The sequence below is a fragment of the Chanodichthys erythropterus genome, chromosome 24 (genome assembly GCF_024489055.1).
Source record: "Chanodichthys erythropterus isolate Z2021 chromosome 24, ASM2448905v1, whole genome shotgun sequence".
Classification (NCBI taxonomy): domain Eukaryota; kingdom Metazoa; phylum Chordata; class Actinopteri; order Cypriniformes; family Xenocyprididae; genus Chanodichthys; species Chanodichthys erythropterus.
Window position 1 is genome coordinate 14817823 of NC_090244.1, and position 17754 is coordinate 14835576.

Consider the following 17754-nt stretch of genomic DNA (forward strand, 5'->3'; position numbering starts at 1 on the left):
GTAGCGTAATTCATTACATTACACATTTAAGTTAATATAATCAGACTACTTTTGGATTACTTTTAGATTACTTTTGACCTAACTCGTTTATCACATTGATTTGAACAGGATAATCTTGTACCATATTGATATAAAATTACAAAGAGAAAGAAAAAATGTTTCAGTCTTTGTTATGAAGAACATGAAATGCATTAAATATCACATTACGTCAGGGTTTCTGGGGTTTGTGAGTTTAAAGAAAAGCTATTAAGTAATTAAATCATTTATACAGTATATTAGGTCAAAGAGGTTCAGCTGACAAAAAAGTTTGGAAATCCCTGCATTGCATGTAAATATGCAATGATGTGAAATTGTGAAGCCTTCAAGAGACAGTAATAGATGGTTAAATGACTTACTGTGTGATAATTCAAATATTAATGAATGTGTTGTGTGTGCAATTCCACAAACCTGGAAGACCTTCTGAACCTATATAAGGCTTTTTTAGAAAGGAAGATAAAAAAGAAGTAGGGTGAATCAATGATTTATGAATAAGTACTGGCATTGTGAGAATAACATGTAATAATTAATAAAATTTAATTTTAAAATGTAATATAATCTAATTACAAGTACTTCATTTTTGGAATCAGATTAGTAATCCAGATTACATGTAATCAGTTAAAACCCAGCGCTTACTGTTGATCAGCATTATTTTTGTGTTTATAGTTTTGAATTATCTTTTTTTTCTCACTTTATTTATACATTTTCAAGTATTACAACTAGTGCTGTCAAACGATTAATCGCGATTAATTCTAAATAAAAGTTTGTGTTTACATAATATGTGATCCTGGACCACAAAACCACTCATAAGTCGTACTGGTATATTTGTAGCAATAGCCAACAATACATTGTATGGGTCAAATTATAAATTTTTCTTTTATGCCAAAAATCATAAGGATATTAAGTAAAGATCATGTTCCATGAAGATATTTTGTAAATTTCCTACCGTAAATATATCAAAAATGTATTTTTGTGAGTGGATATGCATTGCTAAGGACTTATTTGGATGACGTTAAAGGTGATTTTCTCACTATTTTAATTTTTTTTGCACCCTCAGATTCCAGATTTTCATATAGTTGTATCTTGGCCAAATATTGTCCTATCCTAACACCCTCTTTCAGATAATGTCAATTTCGAAAAAATTGGCCCTTATGGTTATGGTTATGTGGTCCAGGGTGACAAATATATGTGTGTACTGTGTATAGTCATTATGTATAATACACACACATGCATGTATAAATTAAAAAAAAAATATTTATATTTATATATAATATAAATTATATATAAATATAAAATATACATGCATACATGTAAATATTTCTTAAATAAATGCATGGATGTGATAAGAAATATACACAGTACACACACATATATTATGTAAACACAAACATTTATTTTGGATGCATATGATATATTTCAAAAATACAGTGAATAATAGTTTGAAATTAACTTTTATTTTTATATATTTTATTTCCAGTGGTTTTCATGCTTCAGCTTAAACGTATTTCAGTTACTTGCCAGGGAAACATTTCTAATAATCATTCTAGTAATAATTTTTAATTCAAAAATGTGTTTAAGTTTTTAATAATATTTATTCTTATAATATTTTTATGTTGTGTTATGATGTATTTCAATTTTATTTTCTTTAACAAAAGGCTTTTAATAGTATGAGTTAAATATAATAATGTTGTTAATTTCACGATTCAGCATTTTTTCAGCAGGATTCAAACTTGTAGATTTACTATCTATAACTGAAGATAAAAGATGCGATTTCTGTTCTCATAAAGCTGTTTTGCTCCTGACCGCTAGAGGGCAATGATCTGACATCATTCGTATGTCTGTTAGAAAAGGGAAAAGCTGTGAAGAAGTGCTGTTGTCCGCAACAGACACATAAACGGTTGATGAAGAAGTGAAAGAAATCAATAATATTCATGATATTATTATATATCTCATAAGAGGAGTTTGGCCACCTCTCTCACTTTAAGAAATGGCGCAACCATCTCAACAGTGTGAGTGTCATTCTGTAAACCTGCACTGTGTCTGCATGAATGCAAAACTTTCGCACATTTCTGTAACTCTCTTTTATTAGTTCTTATGGAATTCAGCGTGGATTTAAAACTAGTTTAATGTACTTGATATGTGCAGTTACATTAGCTTAATAAATAAAGATTTATTTCTATTATTTCAGACTGATGACAGTTGTCATTGTTTATAATGTGGTTTGACTGGGCTGTTTGTTCTGCATCAGATCCCATGTTCAAACCTGAGGTGAATGAATATTCACTGTATTGTTTGCACTGCGGTTCTGTTTCAGGGTCTCACAAGGACACAGAGACACTGATCAGGTGGCGCATGGCCCATGGCTATTTATTCTCAGGCTGGAGAAACACATGCAGAAATGGCTGGGAGTATGTATTCATTGTGATCATTTTGCATCTGCAGTACATGTTGTTCGGATCCTCATTTTCTATGCTTATTTGGTGTTGCTAATTTTTTACAATAAAGAACAACTCTTAATCAAGGGTTTTCTAATTGTTGATGCCATTGACCCCCATTTATGGTAACCTCCATTGTGACACATACTTCATAATTAATATCCCATTAATACTGTTTAATATTAACAATAAAAATATAGAGATGATATTTCTATAAATTATTGGCTGTATTATGTATAAATTACTTACATTTATTTTAATATTTTGTTACTATTTAGTTAAATTAAGTTGATAGAATATTTGTTGCTACCCATTTTAGATTAGTTAAATAGCAATTACATTTTCTTCAGTTAAATACATTACATAATTTTAGCAATTTTCCCAATAAATATAGTTTATATTGACCTACAGCACCCAATGAGCCAGATGAGGGCCACAATGGCAAGGAGAAATGCATTAGGAATAAACAGCACAAATAAAATGATCATGATTATTGATTTATTTTTTGAAATTATTTAAATATTGAAATATGTATTCATATTAAAAATATAAAAATACATTTAGCAGTAAAAAAATTGTTAAACATTTAATTATTATCTTAAGTAAACACATTAAAGGGTTAGTTTACCCAAAACTTAAAATTCTGTCATTAATTACTCACCCTCATGTTCATCTTTGAAACAAAAATTAAGATATTTTTGATAAAATCTGATGGCTCAGTGAGGTCTGCATTGACAGCAAGATGCCCAGAAAGCTACTAAAGACGTATTTAAAACAGTTCATGTGACTACAGTGGTTCAACCTTAATGTTATGAAGCGACAAAAAAAAATGTTTTCGTGCGGCAAAAAACTAAATAATGACTTTATTCAACAATATCTAGTGATGGGCGATTTCAAAACACTGCTTCATGAAGCTTTTGTTTCGAATCAGTGGTTCAGAGCACGTATCAAACTGCCAAAGTCACATGAACCATTGAAATTTTGAAATGTTTCGAAACACTTATGATGTAACGAAGCATCGTTTACTGAAATCATGTGACTTTGGCGGTTTGATACGTGCTCTGAACCACTGATTCGAAAGAAAGGATTCTTAGAGCTTCGAAGCTTCATGAAGCAGTGTTTTGAAATCGCCCATCACTAGATGTTGTTGAATAAAGTTGTTATTTTGTTTTTGCCGCACAAAAAGTATTCTCGTCACTTCATAATAATATTAAGGTTGAACCACTGTAGTCACATGAACTGTTTTAAATACATCTTTAGTAGCTTTCTGAGCATTGAAAGTGTTAATTATCTTGCTTTCAATGCAGGCCTCACTGAGCCATTGGATTTTATCAAAAATATCTTAATTTGTGTTCTGAAGATGAACACAAGGAAGGTCTTACGGGTGTGAAACGACATGAGGGTGAGTAATTAATGACAGAATTTTCATTTTTTGGGTGAACTAACCCTTTAACTTTGACAGCCCTAAAAATACTTTGTGTAAAAAACAATAAATAGCTTATTTTTTTTCACAGACATGGATTTTATGTAGAAAACCCCAGTCTTAATCTATATGCAGTGGCAAAAGAGAAATTGAGAGAGTTTTCTGTTTTTAGGCTGTTCATTCAAGAGGCTAAATCAAACCTGGATGGAAATATTACTTCTCAAAGAGCAAAACGAAAGTGGGAGAATTTAAAATGCAAATACAAGGTAAGATGGATGCATAGGGTCTGTCTTTATTCTCAATTAAAATTATTTACTTGTATAGCTGCACACCACTCATACTTATGTTCTTCAGAAAATCTAAAAATCTAGTTATAAATTAAATATATATGCATGCTTTTGTCCTAATGTAGTTTTCTCTACCCTCTGTACCTAGGTTTTAAAAGCTCTTGCGAAGGATGTCGAAACGGTTAAACCTGAATCCTGGCGGTGGTTCAGACTCATGGAAAAGGCCGTAGATGGCGATCCCACTGACGTCGACCCCCCTAAACCGACCTTGCTGACCAACCTGGCCGATGAGACTGAATGTGCAGCCCAGCCCTGCAAGAAGATGTATCAGGTAGAAATGGGGAGTGATATTTTAGAATTATTAACACAATCAGTCATCGAGGTCAATACTCAAGCAACGGTAGCCGATGATGGACCCTCATCAGATACAGCAGAAAGTGTGAAAGGGAGACCGATGGAAAAAAGCCCCACAGAGACTCAAGATGAACTACACTTTGAAAGAGCCAAACTCAGAAGAGAGCGACAGCTGCTGGAGAAGGAGCACGCAGACCTAGACCGAGAGCGAGTGCTGTTGGAGCGCGAGAGAGCCGTCGCTGAAAGAGAGAAAACGGCGTTGGAGAGAGACAGAGCGCAGTTGGAAAAGGACCGAGCTGCAATTGACCGGGAAAGAGCGTCTCTGGAACAGGACAGAGCGAGACTGGAGCGGGACAGAGCGGCCCTTGAAAGAGACAGAGAGACTTTAACCGCCATGGCTCTTCAGACAAATGGCACAGGACACACTGAACCAGACTCGCCATATGCAGAGGACAGAAAACGACTAATATTTTTGTTCGAAAAGCTGATCGAGAGATTTTGAAATCATTCTGGTACACTGAAATGTCGCTCATTCTGAAGGTATTTAAAATAACTTAAGGTAAAGTGTTTCAAGGTTAAGTTGCTCCTTTTACTTAAGACACATTATTAAGAGGAAATGTGTTCTCAGCTGTGTTCAAAGCTTTATAGACCTAGTTCATTCGTTGTAGTTCAGTACAATGCATAATGGTTAATTAATGTTAAGTTTATTCCCCCTATTTCACATTCTTGGATGCATTGAGATTAAAGTTAATGTTTCTGTTTTTGTGCCAAATCTTTCATATTTATTTAGTGTCTTACAAAATCTAGACTTAGGGTTATTTCTTTTTTATGGAGGACCAATATTAGAGGAACACTAATATTCATTTTCCAACTCCCCTAGGGTTAAACAGTTGAGTTTTACCGTTTTCGAATCCATTCAGCCGATCTCCGGTTCTGGCGGTACCACTTTTAGCATAGCTTAGCATAGTTCATTGAATCTGATTAGACCGTTAGCATCTCGCTCAAAAATGACCAAAGAGTTTAGATGTTTTTCCTATTTAAAACTTGACTCTTCTGTAGTTACATTGTGTACTAAGACCGACGGAAAATAAAAAGTTGCGATTTTCTAGGTACCATGGGTGCAGCAGGCACAATGATATTACGCAGCGCCTGTGACCCCCTGCTTGCACAGGAAGTGTGCCTTGCAACAATGGAGACATTTGTGAGAGCCACTGCGTAATATCATTGCGCCTGCTGCAGCCATGGGACGGCAGCAAAGTTCCTTGATTATTGCGCCAGAATGAGAGTATAGTTCCTAGCCAGATCAGCCTAGAAAATCACAACTTTTCATTTTCCATCGGTCTTAGTACACAATGTAACTACAGAAGAGTCAAGTTTTAAATAGGAAAAATATCGAAACTCATTTTGAGCGAGATGCTAACGGTCTAATCAGATTCAATAAACTATGCTAAGCTATGCTAAAAGTGGTACCGCCAGAACCGGAGATCGGCTGAATGGATTCGAAACTGTTTAACTGGATAATGAGCCTATTTTGAAAAAAAGTGGAGTGTTCCTTTAAGTAGATTATGTGTTTTCTTTTCTTCATAGAGAGTTGCTTTTGTTTTAAAACTGCAAAGAAATTGTGACTGAAAATTTCACCATTCACCATAAAGGTGCGGTCACATGAGCAAAATTCCGCTGGGGAAAAATTGTCAGTAGCGTAGCGATGCATAAAGCCAAAAGACTTTACATATTAGAAATCACTATGAATAGGAGAAAGTGCAATGCTCAATATGGCGGAATAAGTCCCGCCTTTTTAAATAAAAGAGCCAATCGACAGTTGGTAAAGTCATTGTGTCACTGAGACAGTTACTTGTCAGATTTAATTGGTGATTTCAAATATGAAATTTAATTGTAAGCTTGTTGAACAGCTTTGGAGAATTTAATGGTTCCTCATTCTGTACTAGCATTACTGAAACAGCTGCTGAGAGGTGTTTTAAAGATGGCCGCCGAGTGAAATAACCTGCCTCAAAGGGACTTTGATAAAGCAAAGCTCACACAGAAGTCACTTACATGCAGCTTTCTGTTGAAAATTTTTTTTGCCCTGCTTTGCAATATAGATGCATTATAAAATTAGAGTATGTTTACATGACAACAATATACTAAAAAAGGAACAAATTTTCCTTTGCATCTTTTATGTATAGACAACAGCCTTGTCAAAACGATCCCTGCTCACTTGGATCTGTGAAAACGACTAAAAACACTGTATTCTGCTGCCAGGCCAGTAGTTGGCGATGTCACTAGAAACTCTACGCGACTATAGACTGAACACGTAATACAAAATGCGCGTGATGTCAGCGTTTTCACATATTCACGTTTTTGTAGTTTACATGGAGACAAAAACGGTATCGTTTTCAAAAACTTGCCCTTTGAAACCCGTTTTCAAAAGTTTGGGTTTTCAGGCCCCAAAAACACCATTGCCGTTTAAATGAACAGCCAAAACACATAAAAAAAAAAACACATTAAAGGTACAGTCGCATTTACAGATGTTCGGCAAATTTTCACTGGGAAAATCCAGCATTTTAATAGGAATCTGCTTGAACTGGAATTTCACATGAAGGGTGAACGATTTCCCCATTGCAGATTTCGCAATGGGTTCAAGTTGGTCACATGGATTTGCTGTGTTGACCAGCAGAAAGCTGCTTGGTTTGAAAGTGACTTTTCTGTGAGGCATGCTTCATACATCGCTACACTATTGACAATGGACCTTTCTTGCCCACAAAATGTTGCCACTTTAAAGGTCGCAGGCAGTCAAGCAGTGGAGAAGATGGTAGTTTGTTGAAATAGTATGTTGAGGTTGCAGATCTACAGTATTTTTACAATACAATACATGATAAGTTAGGTAATTACTTATTCTGCAACCCATAAACCGAGGCATAGCATTTGAGGGATAGCATTTTTTTAAACCATATTCAAATAATTTACCGAAACTGCACGGCAGGTTTGCATTAAACAAATACGATTTTGCAATTCAGCTTTTGTGGTACCTGCTTCCTCATTCAAGTCTCGTCAATAATATCATAGCTTATACAGCACAATGATTGTCTTTAAATAATTGACTCATTGTGGAATCTGAGTCTGTTAAACTATTAAAAATAGACTAACAGAAGCACATGAAACGCACACTAATACAATGGCCATAAAAATCAACTAGTTCCCATAAATCAATGGCCCAAATTGCAGTATATTTGCATTAACTTCCCTTATTTTTCCTGAACTCAAGGTCAGTTCAAGTGCTGACCATAGCCTTTTTGAGAAATAAACTAAATTCTGCTTATGGTTGACTATTGTTGTCTGTGGAACACCCCCACAAACCACATGCAATATTAAACCTATATAAGGTTCATGGTATGTATTTGACACTGATTTGCCAGGACTTTATTTCTGACCAAACTTTACTTGATTCCTGAAATATTTTACATAAATCTAAACACATTTGCAGCTAAAAGAAAGCACTTTTTAAATTAAGGAACAATTTGTGTGATTTAAATCATTTCAGTCATGGATAGCTCACCAGAAATATTGGATTTTGATTCTTCAGATGAAAATGGGTAAGGAAAACCTTGATTTTGACCAAGTTTAACTTTAGCTTTGACTTTTATACAAATTCAGTGTAACTGTTAAATGTGTGTTTTAAGTCCCGAGAACAGTGGGATATTTCTGCAGCAGTGGGATGCACAGGTTCGGCCCTACATTGAGATGATTGACTTCATGAGGCGGATCGGCATTGAGAGGGAACTTGCGTTGCCGTCCATTGCCGTGGTGGGAGACCAGAGCTCAGGGAAAAGCTCTGTTCTAGAGGCTCTGTCAGGAGTCGCTCTGCCTCGTGGGAGTGGTATGTTGTACACCTAATACACTATACATATATATCTTATTTACATTCTTCTGCTTACTTTAAGAGGCATCTATATATTCTGATATGGTTCATTCAGGGATTGTCACCCGCTGTCCACTGGAGCTTAAACTCAGGAAGCTGAATAGTGGGAGCGGTTGGACTGCCATAATCTCTTACGGTGATGTGCGAGAGACGTTTCATGATCCCGCACAAGTTGAAAGTTACGTCAGAAGGGGTGAGGCTATATATCAAGTTAAATATCATAAATAATCATTATAATATATAGTTTATCATTACTTAAAATATTACCAACATGATGAATGAATGTTGAGCAAGTATGTAGTATTTGTCTTTTACAGCACAAAATATGCTTGCTGGAGATGGAGTGGGAATCTGTGATGATCTCATTAGTTTAGAGATCACATCACCTGATGTTTGCGACCTCACGCTGATCGATCTACCTGGAATAACAAGAGTACCTGTGAAAGGGCAACCGGAAGACATTGGAGACCAGGTGATGCACTTAATTTCACAGTATGTGCACTTACATAAAAGTCATTTAAGGTAATTGCATGGGTTAAGGTTAGGTTCAGGGTTATTACCTATTTATTACCCTGTTATTACTATAATAATTACACAGTAGTACAGGACTGTAAAATAAAGTGCTACCAGAGAATAACTTTGTCAAATATTATACACTTACATGTTTAGTACAAATACCATACACTGCAGAAATAGTAATTAGAAAGTAATTAACAAAATATGCAATGACAACAGACCTACTATATGGAATATTCTATCCCACAATGCAATGTGACCAATTTGACCTTTCATTTCCAATGCCATGAGCCAGAAGTAATTACAGACACAATTTTGTAATCTTTTTAATCATTATTTGAATGTCAAAAATAGCAAGACATATTTTTCTAAAGCTGTGAATTGATTAAAATATTTAATTATGAATACCCCATATTTTTATGCATTCAGTTTCTTTCTATATTAAGGAAAAAAATTTTTTAATTATTTTTTATTTTTAAAAAAATATATATATATTTTTTATTTAATTTTTTAAATTACTTTTAATTATTTTTTTCTAATTAAAAATAAAACAATTTAATATTATTCAATTTATAAAAAATAAATAAATAAAATGTAATAAAAAGAATAAATTGATAATTGGACACCACTTGCTGAATAAAACCTGCAACATTATTAAGTCACATTTGAAATGTGTTTCAGGTCTTCATTATCGTATAAATTAGCCTTTGATTAATTGCAGATTCGACGCCTGATACTGAAATTCATTGCAAAAAAAGAAACCATTAATTTGGTGGTTGTTCCCTGCAATGTGGACGTTGCAACCACGGAAGCACTTAGAATGGCTCAGGGTGTCGATCCTGACGGCTCAAGGACTTTAGGTAAAAGTTTAAATTTTCACATTTGAGTATGCATATTAGAAATGTAGTTTTGCTTTAATTATTGCTGATATCACATATAATATCACAGCAGGGCCATTTCATTCATGTCTGTTGAAACACTTTTTATTGCTTCAGCAATATTGACAAAGCCAGACCTGGTAGATAAAGGAGCTGAGGCTGACATCTTACAAATACTGCAGGGTAAAGTGGTTCCTCTCAAAAAGGGCTACACCATTGTCCGATGTAGAGGCCAGAGTGACATCAATGAAAACGTTTCTCTGGCTGAAGCCACAAAACAGGAAAAAGACTTCTTCGCCAATCACGCGCACTTCAGGTATTACGTTGCATTTAACCTGGTAGATATTCAGTTATCTGTTATTTTTTGTAATGTTCAAAGCCATTTACGCGTGTTTCTGTTGCCACCAGTTATCTTCTCGAAGAGCAGAGGGCCACAACATCCTGCCTGGCCACCAGACTCACTAAAGAGCTGGTTGAACATATCAAGGCAAGTCTAATCATGGCATTTTGAAACTTACTCTAAACACTAAACTTATGAGTTATTCCTTATTTTACAGGCTTCACTTCCGTCTCTCAGAGATCAAATTCACATCCACTTGTCTGCAGTGAGATTTGAGCTCAAGAGTTATGATGACGGTCCTCCTTTAGAACCTGAGCGCATGGGGCCTTATCTCAGCAAGGTACAGTATGTTGTATGCATAATTTCTTATATTGTCCAAATCTGAGAAATGAAATGAACTTCTGTGTTTCTCTTTATGTGTAGAAAATCTTGGAGTTCAGTGACCAGATAAGTGAGTTGTGTAGAACAGGAGAATCAGACAATGGGAACCTCTACTCGCTCCTTCGACCAGTGTTCAAGCAATGGGAATGTCATCTGAGCAACTCCAAAGCATTGTGTACGTCATATGGTGACATAATATTGTTAAGAACCTTTTTTTCTTCTATTTTTTTCCTCTTGGTAATATGATTCAGCACAATTCGCATTCATTTACTCACCTTGGTGTTGTTTCAAACCTGTACAATTGTACAATGAACAAGAGTGGTGTTGTTAAATTATTTAGAACAATATCGCAAGTGTGATATGATTTATTTTATTCAACAATTCAATAAACAAGTTAATATTGAGTAACAGTACATTTTAAACACAATATTGCCAGTTACCTTCTGTGCTTCTGCTCCGCCATTGGTGCGTTCAAATCCTCGAATACGAAAAGATCGTATTTATGAGTTGAACGCACATGAACACCTTTAAAGGTCCTTTTTCAACGTGCGAAAATTTTGGATTTTCACACGTTAAAAAAATTTGGCATTAACGACAAAATAAAAATGACCTCATGATGTGTCAGTCATGTTTACACACTGCCAACGAAACTTTCGTCTGTCATAAAAAAATTGGGATCGGGTTCAATTTTCTGATCCACGTCGTCTCACTGCACAAAGCACTGTATGACAAACAAAGTGTGGAATACAGTAGACAGAATATAAAAACAGATTGTTTCTTCTTTTTGCTGTCCAATGTGAAATTTGATATAATGTCACATTCTGCGGTGTCTTTTTTATAAACATGAATTAAACATAGTCTCACACAGAGACCTTGCACACCGAATCTGATGAGTATTAATGAATCCGTTGCGAAAAAATTAGCAAAACAATACAAAATGGAATCTTCAAGCAGTGAGGATAATTTAGTTGTCCTCTAAATATTGGGTCCATCCAATCCCGAGATTGCATAGAGAGAAAGGAGATGATTATCCCGAGCATTTCAAAGTTTACTTCAGGGTGTCAGTGGTTCAGTTTGATGCTTTGCTAGCAATACTGGCACAATCTGTCTTTATATTCTGTATGTATATTTATATTGTCTTTGTATTCCGCACGTTGTTTGTCATTCAGTGCTACTGCTTTGTGCTGTAGGCGACGGTGAATCAACTTTTCAGATGGCATTTGGGATTTTGGCGTTCGCTTGTACGGCGGCTTGTATCTAAAAATGTGTGCCAAGGATGCGAAAAACGCAGAAAATCGAACCTGATCCAAATTTTCTGAGGCAGTGTGCAAATGTGATTGACACAGCGTGAGGTTGTATTTATTTTTTTAACGTGCGAAAATTTCGGACGCAAATTTTTGTGCAAAGGCCTTCAGAGTTTACCAAACTTTAGAATGCAGCAAAATGAGAAACTTTTCGCATGAGCTTGCATTTCCGATCTGATGCATTTGCAAGCATTTGAATGGAAGTAAATGGAACGAAAATTGCAGTCTGACTGCCCCTTTAGAATGCAGCCAAATGCAAAACTTTTCATATGAGCTTGCATTTGAGGTCTGACACAGACACATTCGCATATACAGTCCAGTCCAAAAGTTTGGAACCACTAAGATTTTTAATGTTTTTAAAAGAAGTTTCGTCTGCTCACCAAGGCTACATTTATTTAATTAAAAATACAGTAAAAACAGTAATATTGTGAAATATTATTACAATTTAAAATAACTGTTTTCTATTTGAATATATTTCACAAAGTAATTTATTCCTGTGATGGCAAAGCTGAATTTTCAGCATCATTACTCCAGTCTTCAGTGTCACATGATCCTTCAGACTTTTGGACTGTACTGTATATGAATACAAAAAGTGTAGTGTGGCCCCCCCCACTTCAGTCAAAGCTGTATAACCGCTGCACACTAGTGGTGTTCATTCCCGCTGCATCCAAAATCAAATAGCCTACTTCTCTACTATATAGTAGGCGAAAAACTATATGCCAACAGAGTAGTATCAAAGACTATAGAATAACAAGCCTTTAGAAAGAAAATTTATGAGACAGTTGTCGTCAGATTTCATTGGTGATTTAAAATATGAAAAATAATCGAAAGCTTGGCAAACAGCTTGATGTTTCCCCATTCAAAGAGATAGGAGTTGCACTTGGATGCCCGAGAGGTGTTTCAAAGATGTTCAAAGGAACACTCCACTTTTTTGAAAATAGGCTCATTTTCCAACTCCCCTAGAGTTAAACAGTTGAGTTTTACCATTTTCGAATCCATTCAGCCGATCTCCGATCACTATTAGCATAGCTTAGCATAGTTCTTTGAATCTGATTAGACCGATAGCATCTAGCTCAAAAATGACCAAATAGTTTCAATATTTTACCTATTTAAAACTTGACACTTCTGTAGTTAAATCGTGTCCTAAGACCGATGGAAAATGAAAAGTTGAGATTTTCTAGGCCCATATAGCTAGGAACTATACTCTCATTCCGGCGTAATAATCAAGGATCTTTGCTGCCATAACATGGGTGCAGCAGGCGCAATGATATTACGCACCGTCATGTTTTTGAGCGAGATGCTATTGGTCTCATCAGATTCAATGAACTATGCTAAGCTATGCTAAAAGTGGTACCGCCAGACCCGGAAATCGGCTGAATGAATGCGAAAACGGTAAAACTCAACTGTTTAACTCTAGGGGAGTTGGAAAATGATCCTATTTTCAAAAAAAGTGGAGTGTTCCTTTAAAGGGACTTTGGTAGTATGTCCAAATATATAGTGTTTGAAAAACAGTATGCAAAAAAACCCTAATGACCGACTACTTCCGGCTTTCACCATTGACAAACTTTTGCCATTGACCTTTAATCTTATAATTAGTTTTGACTATTGTTTTTTTTTTGTTTGTTTTAGTCAGAGAGTCTGTAAAGGAGATGACAGAAAAATATGACGAAGCTCATCGTGGGAGAGAATTGGTGACCTTCAGTGACTACTGTGTGTATGAATCAATGGTAAAGAAACATGTGGGAAACCTTAAACAACCAGCATTGGATACTTTGAAGCTCATCCGAGGTAGCTTTTAGCTGTTTTTTTTTTTTTACATTATATGTGGATTACATTTGAAATGCTTTACAATAACATTTCTCATTTTAATATAACCGTAGGTATTGTGCAGAAGGAGTTTAAGGCCATGTGTGAGCTGTGTTTCCCAAACTACCCTCATCTGAGACACGTAATACTGGTGTGTTAAAATGACACTCGTTGATCACATTAAATCATCTTAAAAGACAATAAAAGTCTTAAACATGACATTTCTGATGTTCCCTTAGAACCATATTGACGAGATTCACTCAAAGCAAGAAGGCAAGGTGGAGAAGAGGATCTATGAGTACATTAACATGGAGAAGCTTGTGTACACGCAGGATCCTATTTTCACCCAGAAAATTGTAGACTTCAAGTTTGTGGAAAAGAGACAGGAGTACGAGTCCATTAGTTTGGATACAGGAGAGAACGCAACCTCACCCAACAACTGTGCTGTGTTTGACACCAGGAGTCTGACACCTGATAAACTGATCATCTACTACGAGGTGTAAATCGGTTTTTGATTTCAGTATTAGCTACTTTTGTTCTTTAATATTTGGTTTTGATTGCACTGAAACTCTCACATTTTCTGTCAATCAACAGATTGTGTATCAGCGTCTGGCCGACTACATTCCCATGGTGATCCTGCTGTTCATACTGAAGGAAGCTGCAGTGATGCTGCGGGCTCACGCTATGGACCTGCGGGATGGAGCGGATGTTGTGAAGCTGCTCGTGGAGGACACAGAGGCTGGACGGAAGAGAGCTGACTTACACCAACGCATGGAGCGGCTGCGTCTGGCACAAGAACGCATCAGTATATACCTCTGAGACAGAAGTTGGCTCTGGTAAAGACCTATCCTGTCACAATGGACCGATTTTTACATTATTAATTTAGCAGACACTTTAATCCAAAGCGACTTAAAAATAAAGAATGCAGCTAATGTTTCATCTTAAAGAGGCAATAAACATGAGAAGTACAAGTAATACAAAGTTTCAGACATCATTTAGAATAGTAAATGACACTTGGTTCAATTAAATAATAGATATTAGCTTAAAGGAACACTCCACTTTTTTTGAAAATAGGCTCATTTTCCAACTCCCCTCGAGTTAAACAGTTGAGTTTTACAGTTTTCGAATCCATTCAGCCGATCTCCAGGTCTGGCGTTACCACTTTTAGCATAGCTTAGCATAGTTCATTGAATCTGATTAGACCGTTAGCATCTTGCTCAAAAATGACCAAAGATTTTCAATATTTTTCCTATTTAAAACTTGCTGAAAAGTTGCGATTTTCAATTATATTATGCAGCGCCTCTCATAAATGTCTCATAAATGGTTGCAAGGCCAAGGTAACTACAGAAGAGTCAAGTTTTAAATAGGAAAAATATTGAAACTCGTTGGTCATTTTTGTGAGATGCTAACGGTCTAATCAGATTCAATGAACTATGCTAAGCTATGCTAAAAGTGGTACCGCCAGAACCGGAGATCGACTGAGTGGATTCAAAAACGGTAAAACTCAATTGTTTAACTCTAGGAGAGTTGGAAAATGAGCCTCAAAAAAGTGGAGTGTTCCTTTAAGTAATAAACCCTCATCCAAATTATTACAGTATAAAGCAGGGGTACTCAAATATAAACTTGAAAGGTCCACTTACCAAATTTCCATTTAGTCTGAGGTCCAGAAAAGTGATGGTCAAATTCCAAATAGAGAACACCAACAAAAAAAACAGAGGCAATCCCCAGAAGTTTCGAACTATACACAAAAAACGACATGGTAGGCCTTTTAGTGTGAAAGGTGACACCTTCTTTTTGCCACCAGTTGTTTAAACTTGGGCATAAAAGGTGTGAGGGCCAGGCGGAGGCACTGATGTAAGTGTTCATTGGTGAGTGTGCTGCGGTATGCGTTTTTTACCATGTTCATGGTTGAAAAGGCAGATTCACAGCAGTATGTTGAGGGAAACATTGTGAGAATTTGAAGGGCCATCTTCTGCAGGAGAGGAACACCTGCTGCAGTGACCATCTTCGTCCAGAAGGTGACAGGGTCACAGTGAGATTCCTGCAGTGCTAGGTTTTCTTGCAGCTCAATTAGCTCTGTTTGCAGAGAAGCAGCACTGGCCCATTGGAAGACTTTCGTGGCTTCAGTTGAAAATTCTGCAATATTTTTGACAAGAAATGGATTTTCAATGCACAGCAAGACTTGTTTTCCCAGAGGGAAATCTTCAAAGCGACTTTGGAAATTTTTGATCAGCTTGTCCAGGAATTCAGCATAATTGTGATGATGATGTTTTCCTGCAGTCTGATCCAAAAGTCTTGGGAAGTGAAGCAGGTCCTGCTCTAAGTCACATTTGAAAACCTCCAGCTTCCTCTGAAAAGCACGGACAGCTGACATGAGGCCACACACTGTGCTGTTTTTGCCCTGGAGCTTCATATTAAGGTCATTGAGATGGGAAGTAATGTCAGTTAGAAAAGCAACAATTTCCATTTCCTCTTCATTCTTCATGAAATCCACAAACGGTTTGGCTTTTGCACTCTTCTGATCCAACAGAAATGTCTCCAGCTCTTTCCGCAGTGCCCAAAACCGCTCCAGTACCTTGCCTTTACTAAGCCACCGGACGTGGTTGTGAAGGAGCAAATCATCAAATGTTGCATTCACCTCTATTAGAAATGAGCGCAACAAACGATGTTGCAGAGCAGAGGATGCTCTCAGATAGTTGACAAGTTTCATGACTGTTGTCATGACTTCCATGTACCTTTCTCCAAGGCTGGCACACAAAACCATCTGGTGAATTATGCAGTGGTATGCCATGAGGTCAGGGTGGTGAGCTCTCAAGCGTGCCACTAATCCCCTCTCTCTCCCAATCATACTTGGCGCTCCATCAGTAGCAATGGAAACAACATGCTTCAGGTCTATCTCTCTGTCTCTAAGCATCTGTGTCACTGCTTCATAAATATCGTCCCCCCTTGTGTGTCCATGGAGGTTTGTGACACCCAAAACATCTTCATGAAATTCTCCCTTTTCTTCATCAAAAAATCTGACAAAGACCATGAGTTGTGCATTGTCTGTGTTGTCTGTGGATTCATCCACAGCCAATGAAATGAATTTGGCTTTTTTTATAGCAGAGCTAAGTTGTTCAAGCAAATCATCAGCAAGTATTTCAGTTCGTCTTGCCGCAGTGGAATCAGAACAGGGTATTTGGCTTATTTTCTTGATTATTTCATCCTTTTGAGTCCCTTCAAACAGAGCAGTCACCACTTCACTCATACACTCCTTGACTATTTCAGCATCAGAGAAGGGTTTCTTGTGTTTTCCCAGGACCCATGCTACTCTTAGTGAGGCTTCTGTTGCCCGCTCTTGTTGTGTGGCTGATCTAACTATTACACTGCTTGTAGCTGCATAGGCTGATTTCAGCTGGTTTATTTTTGTTGTCCTCAACTCTGTGTTCTGAGGGAAATTTTGTTCAAAATGTGCATGCTTGGTTTCGTAATGGCGCTTCACATTACCACTTTTGATGATTGCTACCGTGTCGTTGCAGATTAAACACATTGGTTTTGTGCTTCCCACGGGGAGCACGAACGCATATTTTTCTGTCCACTCACTTTTAAACTCGCGGTTTTCAAAATCGACTTTTCTTTTCTTATCAACAGACAGCTTTGAGCACGCCATTTTCACTTTTAGACCGCAAGAAAAGAACGGTTACCGATATTTGCACTGCTCGCAAATGATGAGACTGCCTGTTTATCTGCCTGGCCCAGAGCACGTGACCGGTGGATAAGTCTGACTGACTTGAGTGAGTGACGTTGCTATAGCGATGCAGTTACAGCTGATATGATCGGACATAGATGAAGCAGCCAAACCGAATAGAAGCCTCAAAGATATATAGCGCGGAATCACAATTGTTCACTGCACTGAAAACTCATTTGGATTATGATTAAAATAGCATGTTGGTTTTGGCGTCGGTCCAGATTTAACCGTGTCTGGGTCCGGAAACGGACCGGAGTCCGCCTATTGAGTACCCCTGGTATAAAGTAATTGTCTGTAAATGATAAGGAATGAGTGATACTGTAGTTCACTTTTAGCCACTGCAGAAATGTA

The 17754-nt window shown here is 36.8% G+C and overlaps 3 protein-coding genes across 4 annotated transcripts; 2 read left to right on the plus strand and 1 right to left on the minus strand.

Moving 5' to 3' along the window:
* The first annotated feature begins 1887 nt into the window (after positions 1-1887).
* On the plus strand, positions 1888-5261 carry zgc:113426 (uncharacterized protein LOC562128 homolog). Its single transcript, XM_067379558.1, has 4 exons — positions 1888-2045; positions 2351-2444; positions 4067-4160; positions 4330-5261. The coding sequence occupies exons 1-4, from the start codon at positions 2024-2026 to the stop codon at positions 5035-5037; spliced, it is 918 nt and encodes a 305-aa protein (XP_067235659.1). The 5' UTR covers positions 1888-2023; the 3' UTR covers positions 5038-5261.
* Positions 4989-14805, plus strand: mxh (myxovirus (influenza virus) resistance H). Of its 2 annotated transcripts, XM_067379554.1 has the most exons (14): positions 4989-5075; positions 8074-8125; positions 8213-8409; positions 8507-8644; positions 8769-8923; positions 9689-9827; positions 9963-10161; positions 10254-10332; positions 10403-10525; positions 10609-10741; positions 13500-13658; positions 13751-13827; positions 13916-14173; positions 14271-14805. In XM_067379554.1, exons 2-14 carry the CDS (start codon positions 8076-8078, stop codon positions 14493-14495), a joined length of 1932 nt encoding a protein of 643 aa, XP_067235655.1. In that variant the 5' UTR covers positions 4989-5075; positions 8074-8075; the 3' UTR covers positions 14496-14805. The 2 variants fall into 2 exon arrangements, with proteins under 2 accessions (XP_067235655.1, XP_067235656.1); XM_067379555.1 differs by lacking the exons at positions 4989-5075; positions 8074-8125 and having other exon boundaries at positions 8270-8409; positions 8753-8923.
* A 639-nt stretch (positions 14806-15444) lies between these two features.
* Positions 15445-17325, minus strand: LOC137014779 (SCAN domain-containing protein 3-like). Its single transcript, XM_067379300.1, has one exon. It carries the CDS (start codon positions 17323-17325, stop codon positions 15445-15447), a length of 1881 nt encoding a protein of 626 aa, XP_067235401.1.
* Between the last annotated feature and the right edge of the window lie 429 nt (positions 17326-17754).

What these genes read in the sequence shown, in the direction of transcription:
- mxh (XM_067379554.1), top strand. Translation starts at nt 8,076, where the DNA reads ATGGATAGCTCACCAGAAATATTGGATTTTGATTCTTCAGATGAAAAT. An exon ending in CGGAAGACATTGGAGACCAG is followed by an intron (nt 8,924 to 9,688) that starts GTGATGCACTTA and finishes GATTAATTGCAG; the next exon opens with ATTCGACGCCTGATACTGAA. An exon ending in TACTTTGAAGCTCATCCGAG is followed by an intron (nt 13,659 to 13,750) that starts GTAGCTTTTAGC and finishes ATATAACCGTAG; the next exon opens with GTATTGTGCAGAAGGAGTTT.
- LOC137014779 (XM_067379300.1), bottom strand. Translation starts at nt 17,325, where the DNA reads ATGGCGTGCTCAAAGCTGTCTGTTGATAAGAAAAGAAAAGTCGATTTT.
- zgc:113426 (XM_067379558.1), top strand. Translation starts at nt 2,024, where the DNA reads ATGGCGCAACCATCTCAACAGT. An exon ending in GGCGCAACCATCTCAACAGT is followed by an intron (nt 2,046 to 2,350) that starts GTGAGTGTCATT and finishes GTTCTGTTTCAG; the next exon opens with GGTCTCACAAGGACACAGAG. An exon ending in ATTTAAAATGCAAATACAAG is followed by an intron (nt 4,161 to 4,329) that starts GTAAGATGGATG and finishes CTCTGTACCTAG; the next exon opens with GTTTTAAAAGCTCTTGCGAA.